At 32.1% G+C, this 16,732-nt stretch overlaps 1 protein-coding gene across 1 annotated transcript in view; it reads right to left on the bottom strand.

Moving 5' to 3' along the window:
* Positions 1-16,732, bottom strand: part of LOC114330247 (serine protease snake-like) — a 59,173-nt gene that overhangs the window by 32,787 nt on the left and 9,654 nt on the right. The window contains exons 2-3 of the mRNA XM_028279570.2: positions 7,631-8,140; positions 1,508-1,587 (exon numbers count right to left, since the gene is read on the bottom strand). Coding sequence (XP_028135371.2) covers positions 1,508-1,587; positions 7,631-8,140 — 590 coding nt within the window. The remainder of the gene's footprint in view (positions 1-1,507; positions 1,588-7,630; positions 8,141-16,732) is intronic.

A 16,732-nucleotide genomic window follows, 5' to 3' on the forward strand; every position in this document is an offset into this window, starting at 1 on the left:
CAGCTAGACGGTGCTCCAGCACATTACACGCGTAATGTTAGAGAATATTTAGACAGAAAATTTCCCGGAAAGTGGATAGGTAGGGGTGGTGCTGTAAATTGGCCTCCTAGATCACCTGGGTTAACATCAATGTACTTTTTTTTGGGATATATTAAAAGTTTGGTTTATCAAACTCCACCTACAACCGCGGAAGACATGAAAACTCGTATTCGTAATGCGTTTGCAACAGTTACTCCAGAAATGTTAAGAAAAGTAAAACAAAATTTTGAACACAGAGTGAGGTTATGTAGTGAAAAAAATTGACACCATTTTGAACATTTAATGTAAATTATTTTTTTCCAGTGTGTTTTGTTTGACTTTATGTAATAAAAGGTAATTAATTAATTTCAAGAAAATTTTTCAAAAAAACGCAAATAAATCGAAAACTATCGAAGATAGGTATAGGGATTGTTTAATAAAGTAATATTATTTTTTGATTAGAATTCAAAATTAAAGTAAAATACAGGGTGTCCCATTTAAGTTAAGAAAGTAATTATACAAAATATTGTACAGCATTGACACTTCAGATTGCGAACACTCTGTAGATTAGTTTCAAATGGTAAATATTCTGATGTATAGTTGTCTATATTCTGATGTCATGGACAGTTGACAATTAAGTGACAAAAAGACGTTAATTAAAATTCATGCGATAATGTGTAATTAATTAATTTCGCGAATAGTACATTTTCAGAAAAACCCAAATAAATCGAAATCTGTCAAGAATAGGTATAGGGAATGTTGAATAAAATAACATTATTTTGTTCAGTAGAATTCAAAATTAAAGTGAAATATAGGTTGTTCCATTTAAAAATATATAACTTTATATCATTACGCTAAATTGGGACACCCTGTATAAATTTTACAAATTTTAGTTTGTAGCCGGTACTGACCTACGTATTCCTACTGAAGGACTTTAATATCTTTAGCCGTTTCCCCGGTAGGCTCCGTCCCGTTGAGCGTGGCTCACCCTGTATATAAATCTTTAACGATTGTCACTTTTCTAACAGTTAGTTAACTTTCTCTTGTTTTGTTAAGGACCCACCTAGAATTCCCAAATTACCTATTGTAATTTTATTTCCTTTTTCGTTTAACACATAAATTTATTAAATGACCAATGTTTTGTTAAGTTTTGTTTGTCTTAATTTTTAGTGTAAATATAGTAAATATCAAATCAGATGTAAAAGTAAGTATTATAGATCAAAATTTAATGAACTATTTTGTAAGTTATCAATTGTATTGGTACAAACCGCAACAACTGTGCTCCTTAGTTTCAAGGTTACCAATTTTTGTACCGGCATCATAGCATAGCTTTCGCATCTGTGTTGGGTTAATCTGTGGTGCTACTTCGATTGATAACTTTTCTTTGTATTTAATTTCATTCCAAATTCTCTACAGGCTGCCGTTACTCGGTCCATTAGGCGTGTATTAAAAAAACTAAATAATAAAAAAATACTTCAAGTATACATACCATATGCGGAAACTGTTTCGGAAGAGACAATATGCCAAAAGATACATACGCCACATATTTTGGGTAATATTTCTCACACACTAAAAAAAACACATATTTTCGTTGGTCATCATATTAGTAAGTAATCAAAAATAGAAAATAAATGTATTCAAATAAACGTTTCGTACGTCAACAGAAATTATTTGTAAAAACCGTATGTTGCAACAAACCCTTAAACTATTAAGGGGATATTCGCAAAATTTCGGCTCCAATGCTATTTAAATGCATTCATTTTTCTGAATTTGAATCCTGTGAAAATGAATAAGTATTTTTGAAATATTTAAACGCAGAATGAAAGATAACATCATTATCGAGGGTAGAATGTCCCTGAAAACTTCTATAATGCTGATTTTAATAAATTGCAGGGGGGCTTTCTGTTTATTATAAAGACCACTTTACAGCTTGCAAGAAAACTTGCTGCAATTTCTTGCATGCAAGACTTTCACGCAAGTCTATTGCATGGTCTATATGTGCGATTTTACAGCTTGCAACCCGGCTTGCATGCAATTAATGTTGAAAGTTTTACCCTTAACCTAACTTATAAACTTTTGTTTTTTTTTAATTACTTTATTGCAGTTTATTTAACTTGGTAAATTTCGAAATGCCAAGACCATCAAAAATAGCCAAATATAAAAGGAAAAAAGCGGTAGCAGCAACCTTAAGTACAATTATTGCTGCAGCCAGCCTTTTAGTTACTAATTTAGAACGCCGAGATCGGAGATGGTGGATAAGACCTTAGTTGGACAAGAAAAGGGGTAATATATCTCTATCAGAAGAATTTATCTAAGTAGATGATGAAAATGACTCTACTTTTCTACAAATGAATGCACATTTCAATAAACTCTTGGGAAAAATTGGACACATAATCCCAAAGAAACCTATACTTCGAGATACTATTTCTGCGAAACACAAATTAATAATTATTCCTAAGGTACTTCGCTAGAGGAGAGAGCTTTTGTAGCTTAATATACAATTATAGAATCTCAGAAAGTGCCATTTCATTATTCATTCCCATCGTTGATATATTTCACAAACATAAAACAGCTTATCGGCATGTATTCGTGAATCCGTGTCAATCAGTGATTATGATATTTGATATTTTGGAAAAATCAAACTTCCTACAAATTCCCCTAGACTTGCATGAAAACTTGCAGAGAAAATGGCACCAAACCGATTATCGCGCAATTGCAAGAAGTTGCATACAATAATAAACTTACGACATACTGCTCATGCCGTTAGGCAACTTTCTTGCGTCTTGCAGGTAGAATTGCAAGCTGTAAAGCGGCCTTAAGGAAATTTACACCCTCGGTACATATGCATCCTTTCATTCTGCGTTTAAACTTTTCAAAAATATTTATGAGTTTTTCCAGGATTCGAAAAAAGTGAACACCATATCAGTGGTGATATTTTCCAAATCGAACATTCGCTATCTTTGTCATACAACTCACTCAATCGAACAAAATGTGGTGACAAGACGGTGACAAATAAGGCTACTAAATATTTGACACGACTTTAGGAATATTTTGAGTTGTTTATTAAATAATATTGATAGTGTATTTGATAAATAATTGATTTAAGACAATAAAAAATTATTTATTGTTTATTGTTTATGGAATATTATTCTGAAGCTATTTCTTTGTGGCATTTATATAATTTACTATTCTATTTGGGAAATAAGTCACAATTTAGCTTGAAAAATGGTTTTATTGACGTTTCGACTTCCACTTCTTTATTTCACTTATTTCACAGTTAAAATAGTAAATTATTTATGGAAGCTAAAAGCAGAGAATACACCAAGATATATTCTGTGATCCAAGTATGTTGTTGTTAACACGTTGGCGGACAGAACGTCTATAGACGTCTAATTTCCATTGATGTAATGTGACACAACGTCTATAGATGTTGCATTTTTCCCTATTCTACTTTGCGAAATACATATAGTGTCACAACGCTTGCTTATACATTTGACACACTGTCCGTCAACGTGTTAAAGATGTTCAAAATGTATCTAAGCGTTCCATATTAACAATAAATTATTAAATAAATCGCTATCTCACTTTCTCTCTTTTCTCGATTATTAGTATTTATTGTACAGCATAGAAATTATTGTAATCACTGAATACATAGTTAGTGAAAAAATAATCATATAAAAGACTTCATTACCCCACCGCAAAAGATATTGAAGAAGAATGGAAGAATATACAGATAGCGATGACAGAAGCAACGGAACTATGTCTAGGAAAAGGACAAGCAGAGAAACGAAGAGACTGGTTTGATGAGGATTGTAAAATAGCATTGATACGTAGAAATAAAGCAAACATAGAAAAAGACAAAAATAATACACAGGATACTACAGAAAAATATAGAATGGCAAGAAGAGAAGTAAAACAAATCTGCAGAAAAAAGAAAAGGGAACATCTTGACAAACAGTTGAAAACAATAGAAGAAGCGTACATAAACAAGGAAATAAGAAATTTCTACTAAGAAGTAAAAAAATCCAGAGGAATTGCAAAAAGTAAAACAAGTTACTGTAGAGGTAAAGACGGTGGGCTTTTAGGAGAAACAACAGAAAAATTGAACAGATGGGCGGAGTATTTTGAAGAACTATTAAATGCAAATAAACAAGCAGAACCCCAGGAAATAAAACAACATCTACAGGATAACACAGAACAAAAACGTGAAGAAGAACCTACATACAAGAAGTAAAAGAAGCAATATTAAAGCAAAAAAATAACAAAAGCTCAGGAGAAAGCGGAATTCCGGCAGAGATTTTTAAACCAGGAGGAGAAAAGCTGCAAGAAAAAATTTTCCGACTAATATTAACAGTCTGACAAAAAGAGGAAATGCCGCAACAATGGAACAATGCACTCATCTGTCCAATCTACAAAAAAGGTGATGAAACAAATTGCGAAAATTATAGACGAATATCGCTATTAGAAGTGGCCTATAAAATACTTGCAAAAATCATCCGAAATAGATTGCAAAAGGAGGTAAATAAGATCATTTGAGAATGCCAAGGAGGTTTTAGACCAGGAAGATCAACAACAGATCAAATATGTTTATTAAAACTAATACAAAATAACAGCTACGAACAAAATTTGGGACTACACATGTTGTTCATTGACTTTAAACAGGCTTACGACTCAGTAGACCGAGATATGCTATATGAAGCAATGAGATCCTTAGGTATTTCAGGAAAGCTGGTTAAATTAGTGAGAATGACGCTCAACAATACAAAAAACAGGATAACAATGGAAGGAAATTTTTCAAAACAATTCACAGCGAATAAAGGACTGAAACATGGTGACCCTCTATCCACAGACTTATTTAACTTGGTACTAGAACACATAATAAGAAGGATAAAAATTAGTACAAGCGGTACCATATTTAACAACAGACAGCAGTTTATAGCTTACGCTCATGATCTAGTCATCCTAACAAGAACAAAGGAACATCTCCAAAAAATATTCCAAAAGTTCGAAGCTGAAGCAAAAAGGTATGGATTAAGAATCAACCAAGGAAAAACACAATACATGGTAATGAAAGGAGATATAAATAAAAAGGATAACTATATAAAAATGAAAGGAGAAGGAGATAAATATAATTTTTATATACCTGGGAGTGACTGTAACCAATACTGGAAGGGAAGAAAAAGAAATAGATAAAAGATTATTGAAGAAAAGTCGAGTTGTGGATACCTTAAACACGATAATAAAAGCAAAAAATGTATCAAGAAACGCTAAAATCAGAATGTATGAAACGATAATACGACCCACAGTGGTGTATGCGAGCGAAACGTGGGTAATGAATCAACAAGAGGAGAAGAAGATACAAATATGGGAAAGGAAGGTCCTGAGAAAGATTTTTGGAGGTATACAGATAGCGGAGAAAACCTGGAGGAGACGAACAAATGAAGAAGTAATGATGATGTATGGAGACCAAAAATAACGACAAAAATACGAGCCCAAAGAGTTAGATGGCTGGGACATATTACTCGAATGACAGAAAGTAGAAACGTCAAACGAATATTGAATGACAGAGCATGGGGAAAAAGGAGACGAGGTCGCCCAAGGAAGAGATGGTTAGAGGCTGCAGACAATGGCGTGCTGGAACTTTTCAAGCGGCCCGGTGATTTTATAGAAAAGCGGCCTCCCATCCTCATTTTACCTTCTATTATTAGAATGTTATATTCGATATTTATAAAATAAGAGAAAAACAAAAATATAAATTATTTTTAAATCAAACACAACACTTTGAATTCAATGATTTTTTTAATTTGAAGGATTTAATTTTTAACAGGAAGCTATAGGTACAATCTTTACACTTTTTAGTACCACAAGGAGGCGAAGTCTTCACGATATCAACAACATTGTCATTTGTTACTTCATGTTCATTATCACTTAGATTAATATCATCCTTTAGATTTTCTGTAGACTGAATATATTCATCATTAATTCTATCTTCTATAATTTCAATATTTTGAAAAATCCTATTTTTAATGCAATCCATTTATCAGCAAAATCCACGAGTTCTTCTCTAATTGCAGTGGCAGATATAGTAGGATAAAAATTTCTTAATTTTTCAGTAAATGATTTAACTGCCGTTAAAGGTATACCATTTTTTATTATATCAAAATTTCTAGGATGAAGAGTGTATTGAATGATTTGTCTTGATCAAATGAATGAAATTGGAGACCCATAAATATACTTATATGTATGATTATTTCATTCATAGGAGATTCTGACCAATAGAAAGCTACAGAAATCTAAATTAGACTGATAATTTTTTATAATTTCCCGTCGTCAAGTATATTACGTCAGATGCCCTTCGTTGCTATGAAAAAATACATTCAGTGACATTAATGACAATTAATGTTTTAAAAATTATAAAAGTGATGACTTTTAACCGTAAAATATTTATAACAACTGTGTGTTTAATTGTACTAATTTGTACTTACATAAGTAAATTACAATAAAATTTTGGTTTTGAACAGTTTTATTCATGAAATAATCGCAACAAATTGCACTCGATCTCTAAAATTAATATAAAATTTTTGCCCTCTTGACACTTTGACATAATTTCACTTGCCTTCGGCTCGTGAACTCTCGGGAAAAATTCAATAATTTTAGAGCTCTTGTGCAATTACTACTGAAAATAAATATTATCTGTAGCAATCTATTTATGTATATAGAGTCTTATTCATTTACTTAAACTGTATTTTACAATTTAAACAAATTAAAATTTTGAAATGTTTTACTAATATTATTAACAAAATTAACATTCGATTAGAAATTAAAAAATATTTAAAAATACTAAGTTTTCACTCTAATGGCATATAAAACAACATAATGCTATTCTACATCCCACCAGAATGAAAACAATGGGAACCTTCTCTGGTTACACCTCCGAGGCTTCTACAATTTGCAAGTCATACGGATGCTGAGACTAAGGAAGATGAGGGAATTCTACAATTTACAATTCACGTCCCATCTGCTCAGCGCGGTAAAGTTCCAACGATGGTTATTCATTTTTAAAAAATATTTTTTTGTTACCTACATCTAACGTTTTTTGTGAAAAAAAACCTATTTGACCAGCCTCAAGAGGTCGCGGCCTCTCGGTGATTGCACCGATTCATTTATATGGCCAGCACGCCACTGGCTGCAGAGAGGGATTTAGAAGAAATCGTTGTGACGGACTGGAGAAAGAGTGCAGAGGACCGAAAAAATGGAGAAATATTATCCAGAATTTAGAAGTCGTAGGCCTATAAGGTCTGTTAGCGCTGTTTTATATAGATAATTAACTGAATTAATAATTTAAGCGATTATGACAAGTAACGTTTATCCAAGAACATTCAAAAGCCATCTCTAAATTAATGATGACAACGTCATTGTCAATTAATGTTTACATCTCCATACCAGTGAGAATTTTACTACACGTAGTTTGCCGTGTAAAGAAAGAAAAAATAGGGATAGCCGTAAAATATTTGCACCTACGCAATTAAATTAAAAGGTGTGTTTTGACGAATTAACTTCTGACGAAAATTTTGCGAGGATAATGATTAAAATTAGAAAGAAGCTATCTTACTTTTTACACTAACTGATGATGGATCCTCATCCAGAGTAATAGGTGAAGGCGCGGGATTTTTCAGCCCATCATTCTGCGTGGTGGAATTCATAAGATTTTCTGTGGATGTTGAAAAAACTGTGTTAATTGGATCTCCATCCAGTTCCTTAGACAAGGGCGTATCTTCAAGTAGAGGACTTTTCAGCCTATCGTACTTCATGGTGGAACTCATATAATCTTCTGTGGAAGTTGACAAAACTACGTTACCTTGTACACCGATTGGTAATGGATGTTCATTAGGTTCCGCAGAGGAAACCATTTTTTTAGGCAGTGTAATATTCTGTCCATTGTTCTGCTTGGAAAAATATAGAGGATCTTGATTGAATGCTGTTAGTACGTGTGGACAACAAATATAAATTTCGGTTTCGTCCGATAGGCAATACTCTATGTAGGAGTTCGTCACTAATTTAAAAACAGCGTCGCAAAGTCTTGCAGGTCGACAGACACCATGTAAACCTGCAATACAACATGCTAAAACAAAAAAAAAGAGAAAATTAAACGAACTATACCCACAGTTTCAAAAATTGGGCATCAGTCAAAATTTTTGCTATTATTAATATCCCAGGCTGTGGGTGAAAATACGTGTTGTAATTCAGGAATTTTTGAAAGCTATCAGTGTTGTAAAGGACGATGCCAGGAATAATTTTTTTAGTTTTATAGTTTTTCATTTGTTAAATTTGCTATTTTTAAAGATTTGTAATTTTGCAGCTTCGGATATTCATTTAAGAGCAAAATTTTAAATAGAAAGTTAATTCGTTAATTGGTTATTCGTTTTTTGCAATTACATTATTTATTGTAAAAATGACTATTTTTATTTTTTAAGGCTTTAAAATAAAGAACTTTCAATTCCAAACTTAAAAAATTGTAAAGCCCCATTGGTGAACTCATTTCTTATATATTATAAATTGTTCATCCCGAGAGGTCAAATGTCATAGGCTATAATTTTTGAAAAAAAGATCGTAGAGGGTTAATAGTAGATCCACTCACCTTCTAAAGATTGATGTTTTTAAAAATAAAAATAATAAATGATGGTTTTGCTTGTTTTCGATTCAGAGGGTTGCACACCAGCTAGACAGGCTGTTTCTACCATTTCAGGCGTCCTCAGTAGCTTTCGTTAGTGTGCTTACCTCTGGACCGAAAAACAGCTCTACCATCATTTTAAAGGGAATCTGAAAAATAATTCAAATTTCCCATCAGACGCGATACAGCGACATCTACTAACAAATTGAAGAATCTCAGATGTAGAATCCACCAATTTAATAAGAATTAAAAATGATAAATAGTATTTTAAAACTGAGATTTTTCGTGTTGAAAGTTCTTACTGGTACATCCTTAATCTGCGACTTTTTCAATTAATAAGACAGCAGACGAAGAATATAGAAAACGAAAGGGAAACGATCACATTTCGCTTTCATTCGTCTAGGAAAAACGGACAGCAGAGGAACTTTCAGTACTCAAATCCGAGTAAAGGAAATAAAAATAATAAATGATGGTTTTGCTTGTTTTCGATTCAGAGGGTTGCACACCAGCTAGACAGGCTGTTTCTACCATTTCAGGCGTCCTCAGTAGCTTTCGTTAGTGTGCTTACCTTCAGATTCCCTTTAAAATGATGGTAGAGCTGTTTTTCGGTCCAGAGGTAAGCACACTAACGAAAGCTACTGAGGACGCCTGAAATGGTAGAAATAGCCTGTCTAGCTGGTGTGCAACCCTCTGAATCGAAAACAAGCAAAACCATCATTTATTATTTTTATTTCCTTTACTCGGATTTGAGTACTGAAAGTTCCTCTGCTGTCCGTTTTTCCTAGACGAATGAAAGCGAAATGTGATCGTTTCCCTTTCGTTTTCTATATTCGTCGTCTGCTGTCTTATTAATTGAAAAAGTCGCAGATTAAGGATGTACCAGTAAGAACTTTCAACACGAAAAATCTCAGTTTTAAAATACTATTTACCATTTTTAATTCTTATTAAATTGGTGGATTCTACATCTGAGATTCTTCAATTTGTTAGTAGATGTCGCTGTATCGCGTCTGATGGGAAATTTGGATTATTTTTCAGATTCCCTTTAAAATGATGGTAGAGCCGTTTTTCGGTCCAGAGGTAAGCACACTAACGAAAGCTACTGAGGACGCCTGAAATGGTAGAAACAGCCTGTCTAGCTGGTGTGCTACCCTCTGAATCGAAAACAAGCAAAACCATCATTTATTATTTTTATTTCCTTTACTCGGATTTGAGTACTGAAAGTTCCTCTGCTGTCCGTTTTTCCTAGACGAATGAAAGCGAAATGTGATCGTTTCCCTTTCGTTTTCTATATTCGTCGTCTGCTGTCTTATTAATTGAAAAAGTCGCAGATTAAGGATGTACCAGTAACAACTTTCAACACGAAAAATCTCAGTTTTAAAATACTATTTACCATTTTTAATTCTTATTAAATTGGTGGATTCTACATCTGAGATTCTTCAATTTGTTACTTATGTTTTTATATACTAATATAAATAAATGAATAAAACATTTTTCAATCTCTTATTTTGGGTTTTGAAAATAAGGGGGCAAATTTCGTTATAAACATTTAGAAGTAAAGTAGCCTCTATACGTCCTACGAGTTTCTAACTTGCAGAGTATTGTTGCTGAAGAGAAAATGATGATTTAAAACAAAATAAAAAATTTTTTACGGCCAACTGAAGCCGAGATAATGGTGTTTGCTTTGTTAAATCGTAGTGACTTTATGTATAACAATTAAGAAATTATTTCAGTCATTAACTAAAGAAAGACTTAGTTTATGTTATATAAATAAGACAATCTATTATATAAAATAAAAATCTATTAAATCTATTAACGACACTGTTATCGACAAAGCCGATCAAAATCAAACTTGTCATCATATTACACTTTGGTTTATCGTTAAAAATTAAATGATGGTTGTGAATTGTATGGGTCTTATTTAATATGTTAGCAAAATACATAATCAGCAAAAGTCTCATTTAAAACATGCGAACCGTTTTTGCAATCACCACACTGGTTTAAACTTTTTGTTTTGTTGAAAACTCGGAAGTGATTTAGTGCCAGTTGGTTTCAAGGATATATTTAATACAGTGTCTGTAGAAAGTAAAGTCCTGGATGTATTTTATTCAAATTTTGACATAACAGCAACTTGTCAAGTATTTTCCAATTTTACGGCATGCAAAACCATTCGTATTATTTTCATTCTACGCAAAATAGAGATCTTAATAAATATTTGATGTCGAAAAATAATTTCTTTTAACACATATTATACATATTATATTCATAATTGATGGTTAACAACAGAACAGAAATACCTTAATATTATGAACCCACAACCTCCTAAATTATACTCTTTTATTAAACTACACAAACCTGACCACCCAATAAGGCCTGTAGTTTCTTTTTTAAGCTCCGTCATATAAACTTTCAAAAAAACTCTCAGATATTATTACAGAATATCGACGCTGCCAAGCCAAAACGGCATAAACGCCAAAATGACCACTTTTTAGTTAGCTGCACTAAAAAATAGGATTTTAATTTCCGCACCAGACAGTCAACGCGGAATAACCGCAGAAAAAGTGAAATAGGTGAAATATAGGTTTATAATTTTTATAAACGCCAGTCTAGTCACGCACGTGAACACCGACGTGAACACCGATTGACATAATCGCCAGTGCCCGTAGCCCGTAAGATTATCATTGTGTACATTTCGGTCCAGTAATAATAGTAAAGGTATGTATTTTTACAATTTTTATGGATAAGTAACATGGTATTATCTACCTTTGCAATATTTTCAATTTGTATTGATTTTTAAAGCGTAAACACACTGAATTTCTTTAAAATCTATGAGGCGTTTATGCCAAAACCACATATTTACATCGTGGTTGACACAAGTGCCATCCCTCAATGGTATTCTTATGCAGGTTTCTTATTTAAAAATTGCGCAAATAAAAAGTTTATTTTAAAATATTCTATTGTAACTTTGTACTAGTGTGATGAACAATTCATTTTGTATTACAGCATAGAGTTCAAATCAATTTTATATAGCTAAAAATGGCGATCGATTTTTGGCGTTTATGCCATTTTTTTGTTGCACATGAATAGTAGAAGTAAAAAAAATAATGGCCTTACTAAATGAAAATAAAACATATACCGAATCAGTACAAAATGATATACTGACTGACAATAATCCCCCTATATTTCCCTTAGAGGTTTATGACATTTATAATGCCAACATTGCAGAAGCTTTTAGCAATGGCATGATCATTTTTGAGGAACCACCAGACGTTGCAGTAGAAGAAGAAATATTTAGTCACGATCTCACATCATGTTTCAACTTAGCAGCAGATAATGGTTTGGATGCCGGTATAAGTAGTGATCAAAATAAGGAAAATACAAGCAATCAAAGCAATACGGATGTTGAACCAAATATTGACAGTGATTATGAATTAGAATTCACTATTTATTATTAGATATCCACTTTTAAGTATTTCATTTTTACTTTTAAGTATTTCATCCTAGCACCAAAACATGTTTAAAGAATTTAAGGTTTTGTTTTTAATTTAGAATGTATTTTTGATTAATAAAAAATAAACCCTATCAAAAATCTTCGTAATTTCATCATTTTTCTTGTTGGCATAAACGACAATTTTTGATTTTCGTTTCTTTTTTCATTAATGGCATATATCCCTTTTAAGCGCCATATTGACTAACCTTACAACGATGCGATCGACACAAACGCCAGAGGTAAGTTTGGCATATTCACCAATGTTATATCTTGATTGGATATAAGCGCCATTTTATAGTTTTTAATTTATTTCAGACAGTATTTTCAGCCACATTAATGTTCACAATATATTAAAATTTGAAAAAAAAATCACCAATTTTTTTGAATCACTGTGCAGATAAGCAGAATTGGTATAAATAAAAATAATCAGTTTTTTGTGTTTCCTGAAAAATCAAATTAATGTCGTTTATGCCGTTTTGGCTTGACAGCGTCGACATACTAAATTTTCAGCTAAATTCACCGTAAAAAATATACTAGAACTAGTTAATAAAATACAACATCTTCAATTGCCCAACAACTCCAGACTAATTTCATTTGACGTAAAAAATCTTTTTCCTAGTGTTCCTCCTACAGAAACTTTTGTTTTAGTTAAAAAGCTTTTAGACCATAATAGTACAAATCCGATCATTGCATCTGAAATTTTACACCTCCTTGAAATTTGCATAAATCAAGACTATTTTGAATTCAATAGTCAAATATACACAAACAACAGTGCAGGACTTATTATGGGTAATCCTCTAAGCCCATTACTATCAGATATATTTATGAACCAACTTGAAACAACAATTTCTCAACATCCCGTATTTAAACAGTTCTAATATTGGTGGAGATACGTGGATGATATACTAGTATGCTTTACAGGAACTAACAGACAACTTGACCAATTTCTATCATACATTAATTCACTTCATAGTAATATTGAGTTTACAATAGAAACAGAACAGAATAATTCCATAAACTTTCTAGATGTAACGATTACCAGACTACACAACAAACATGAGTTCTCCGTATATCATAAACCTACCCATACTGACACAGCTATACACAATTCATCATCCCCACCTACAAAACACAAATTAACAGCCTACCATAGCACGATACATAGACTAACAGAAATTCCCATGACAAAAAATAACTTCGAGATAGAACTAAACATCATTAAACAAATAGCAGTAAACAACGGCTATAACGAACAAACAGTTAACACAATTTTAAATCAAAATCTCCATAAGAAAGCCCTGAAATTAGTGTATCCACCACCACAGAAAGAACCCAGTACCTTCTGCTCTCTCACATATACTGGCAAGATAACATCAAAAATAGCCAGATACATAAAAAGAAAGGAATAATACCAGCTTTCAGAACTAACAACAACTTAAGCAAATATATTAAGAACAATAAAAGCTGAAAGAGAAAGCAATTACAGAGTGGTGTGTACAAACTAACTTGTGGTGACTGTCCGAAAACGTACATCGGTCAAACTGGCATAACTTTTGACAAACGGATAGCAGAACACAAAAGGGCTTTCAACAATAGAAAAACAGACACTTCTACATACGCACTTCACCTTCTAGATCATAATCATTCTTTCAATGAAAAGTTTCAAATTCTGCATATCCAAAATAAAGGCCTTAAGCTATCTTTTTTAGAATCCTTGGAAATTAATAAATTGAAAAATACAGATATAATTCTGAATGACAAAATCGAGACAAACAGCTCCCCACTCCTCAACCTCTTCAGTTAGAGCCTTAAAAAGGCAAACACATTGTAAATTATATCACTTGAGAAAGTCACTCTGCCGAAACAGCTGTAGTCACATAGTTGTAAATAATAAATTTTGTGGAAGTATAGAAAAAAAAAAGGTTTCAGTGTTTTATTGTGAGATATTATATTCATTTTATTTGCCTTTGATAAACTAAAATCCAATATTCTTACTGAACATAAAATACAGAAAATTAAATATTTTTAATCATACAGAACAAGTAAAAACTTCGTTTGTATAATGGTATAAAAAGTTTATTGAAAAACTATTAAAAAGTCATCCAAAAGGATTGGCAAAACGTTTTCAATCTAGATCAGATCATCTTCAGTGCCTAGAACGAAGTATTTCCACGTTAGAATGAATACAAAAGGTTAAAATTATGACTAGTTAAAGAAAAAATGTGGAATATACTTACGTTCTGCTTAGTACATGAAACTAGCAACCTTGTAAAATAGGTGACATCGAGAAATATGATTTACATTTTTAAAAGATGATGTTAGTGGCGACTCTAAGTCGATGTTAAGCGATAAAATTTAAGAATGCTCAAAGGGCAACACGATTCACTGCTCGATGGTAACGTGTGGTACTTGCCAGTTATATGGACACAGACCAACAAGAATATAGGAGGTGACAATCTATTTATCAGACTGAAGTGACATGACAAGACAGGTAGTCAATTTTTGGTTATGAATTTAAATTCAAATTATTAGTTAAGCTGAATGGATGTTAATAACTGTATTAAAGTGGAATTGAAATTATAATAAAATTAGCTTCTATTGTAAAAGTCTAAAAGGCAACTCTCTGTTACAGAAAGAACTGTTGCTATTGTTATGTTAATAAAAATGTTATTCATAGTAAAATCAATGACATCATTGATAACAGTTAAAAAAAAAGAACAAAGAAGAAGAAAGTTTAATTTAGTTTTGAAATAAAAAGAGAACTGAGAAAACTTGAAAGTAAACAACTAATGGAAGGAAAATACAAGAAACCTAGTAATATTGTAAAAAATTGAAAAAAGAGTAATGTTGGTTGCCTATGATTATGGTTGTAATGGGTAACAGAGAAAGAGAAAATTGATAAATTTAGATGATTATTATTTGAATTAGTTAACTAATAATTTGAAATCTACAGATGGTACTGGAGTGAACAGACTGAAATGGGTGAACGAATTTTTTTTATTACTGTAGAAGTTTTAAAAAAAAAGGTTTAGCAAAAAAGCAGGTTAAATACAAAATAAAAACAAGTAGTAGTGATTGCCTGATATGGTAATGTTGAAAAAATATAATTTGATTAAATTACTGAAAGGAAAATAGATATGAATTTTCTGAAATGAAAACGGATGTAAAATGCCAGATTAAATGAAATTATGATTTGAAAAAATGTAGAAAAAAGGGAATGGCATAAGTGTTATTATCAGAAATTGAAATGAGTCTCAAACAATTGTAAATGAGCTGTAATTAGTCATATAACTTAATAGATGAAAAAATATAATGAGTTATAACATAACAGGCACAGTGGCGGCTTGTCCTATGAGGCAGGTGAGGCAGTGCCTCACCGGTATATCAATCGACTATTTACTTTATTTCGTTGTTTTATAATCAGTTATTTAAATATAATTTAGCTTTTTAAAACTTCCTAAATACCTTTATTTTTATGAAAAAAATTAAAAAAGTACGGCCCTGACTCTTTATCTTCTTATATACCCGTCTTCCACGTGACATTCCAACTTTCTCAAATCATTACCGTTGAAGCATGCCTCATACCATCTGCAACAGTATGGGACAACGCCAACAGTAAAACCGGCAAAATTTGAAAAATTTGTCACCGATTCTAGGAACAAAATTCATCTTACCTTGAGGCATGCCTCGGGCTCCGCGCAACGGAATAGGAATAGCCGAACGGCCTCAGGCTCCGCGGAACGGAATGGGAATAGCCGAACTGAAATGACTAAATAGTTCAAGCACAAGTCTATTGCAGATCACAGCTTTCTATGTACACGCGGTATATACGAATGGATTATTATATTTTAGAAGTTTATGGATATGCATTTAAAACAGTGTTCATTTTAAATCATTATTCATCATCACCTAAAATATTGTTCTGAAGCTATTTCTTTGTGGCATTTATGTAATTTATTATTCTAAATGAGAAATAAGATTATACAATTTAACTTAAAAAATTATTTTATTAACGTTTCCACTTCCACATCGAACGTTTACATACAAAAGTAGTTTTTCTATGGATGCTATACAATGTGCAACTTCTCTCACTAGTTACATACCTTCAAAACGAACAATTTCTCAGACTGTGAGATAAGTCGGCCATTGCAATGAGGAATATTTTTTCTCACGGGTTTCATACGTAGAATCGCGGTTTCCATGGTAACATGCACAAGACAAACACAAATATGTTTGGGAATTACCTTTCAAAATTGTTCAAATATAACTGGTAACTATAATTTTAAATCAATAAAAGTACAGTGGAACCCCGATAAGTCGGCCCCCGATAACCCGGAAGTCCGGCTAACCCGGACCGATTATCATCAGATAAACATTTTGATTTTCAATATTTTGTATTTTTCAATTTAATTGTGGCTTATTTCCCATCAAAATAGTTAATTATCAGACAAACCTTTCAACAATAAAAATGTATGTAATATAAAATTTGAGAGATAATGTGTATGTGTGTAATTTGAACTAGACGATATTAAAAATGACTCATAGCACACGCCGCA

Source organism: Diabrotica virgifera, chromosome 4, assembly GCF_917563875.1.
Source record: "Diabrotica virgifera virgifera chromosome 4, PGI_DIABVI_V3a".
In the NCBI taxonomy this organism is placed as follows: Eukaryota; Metazoa; Arthropoda; class Insecta; order Coleoptera; family Chrysomelidae; genus Diabrotica; species Diabrotica virgifera.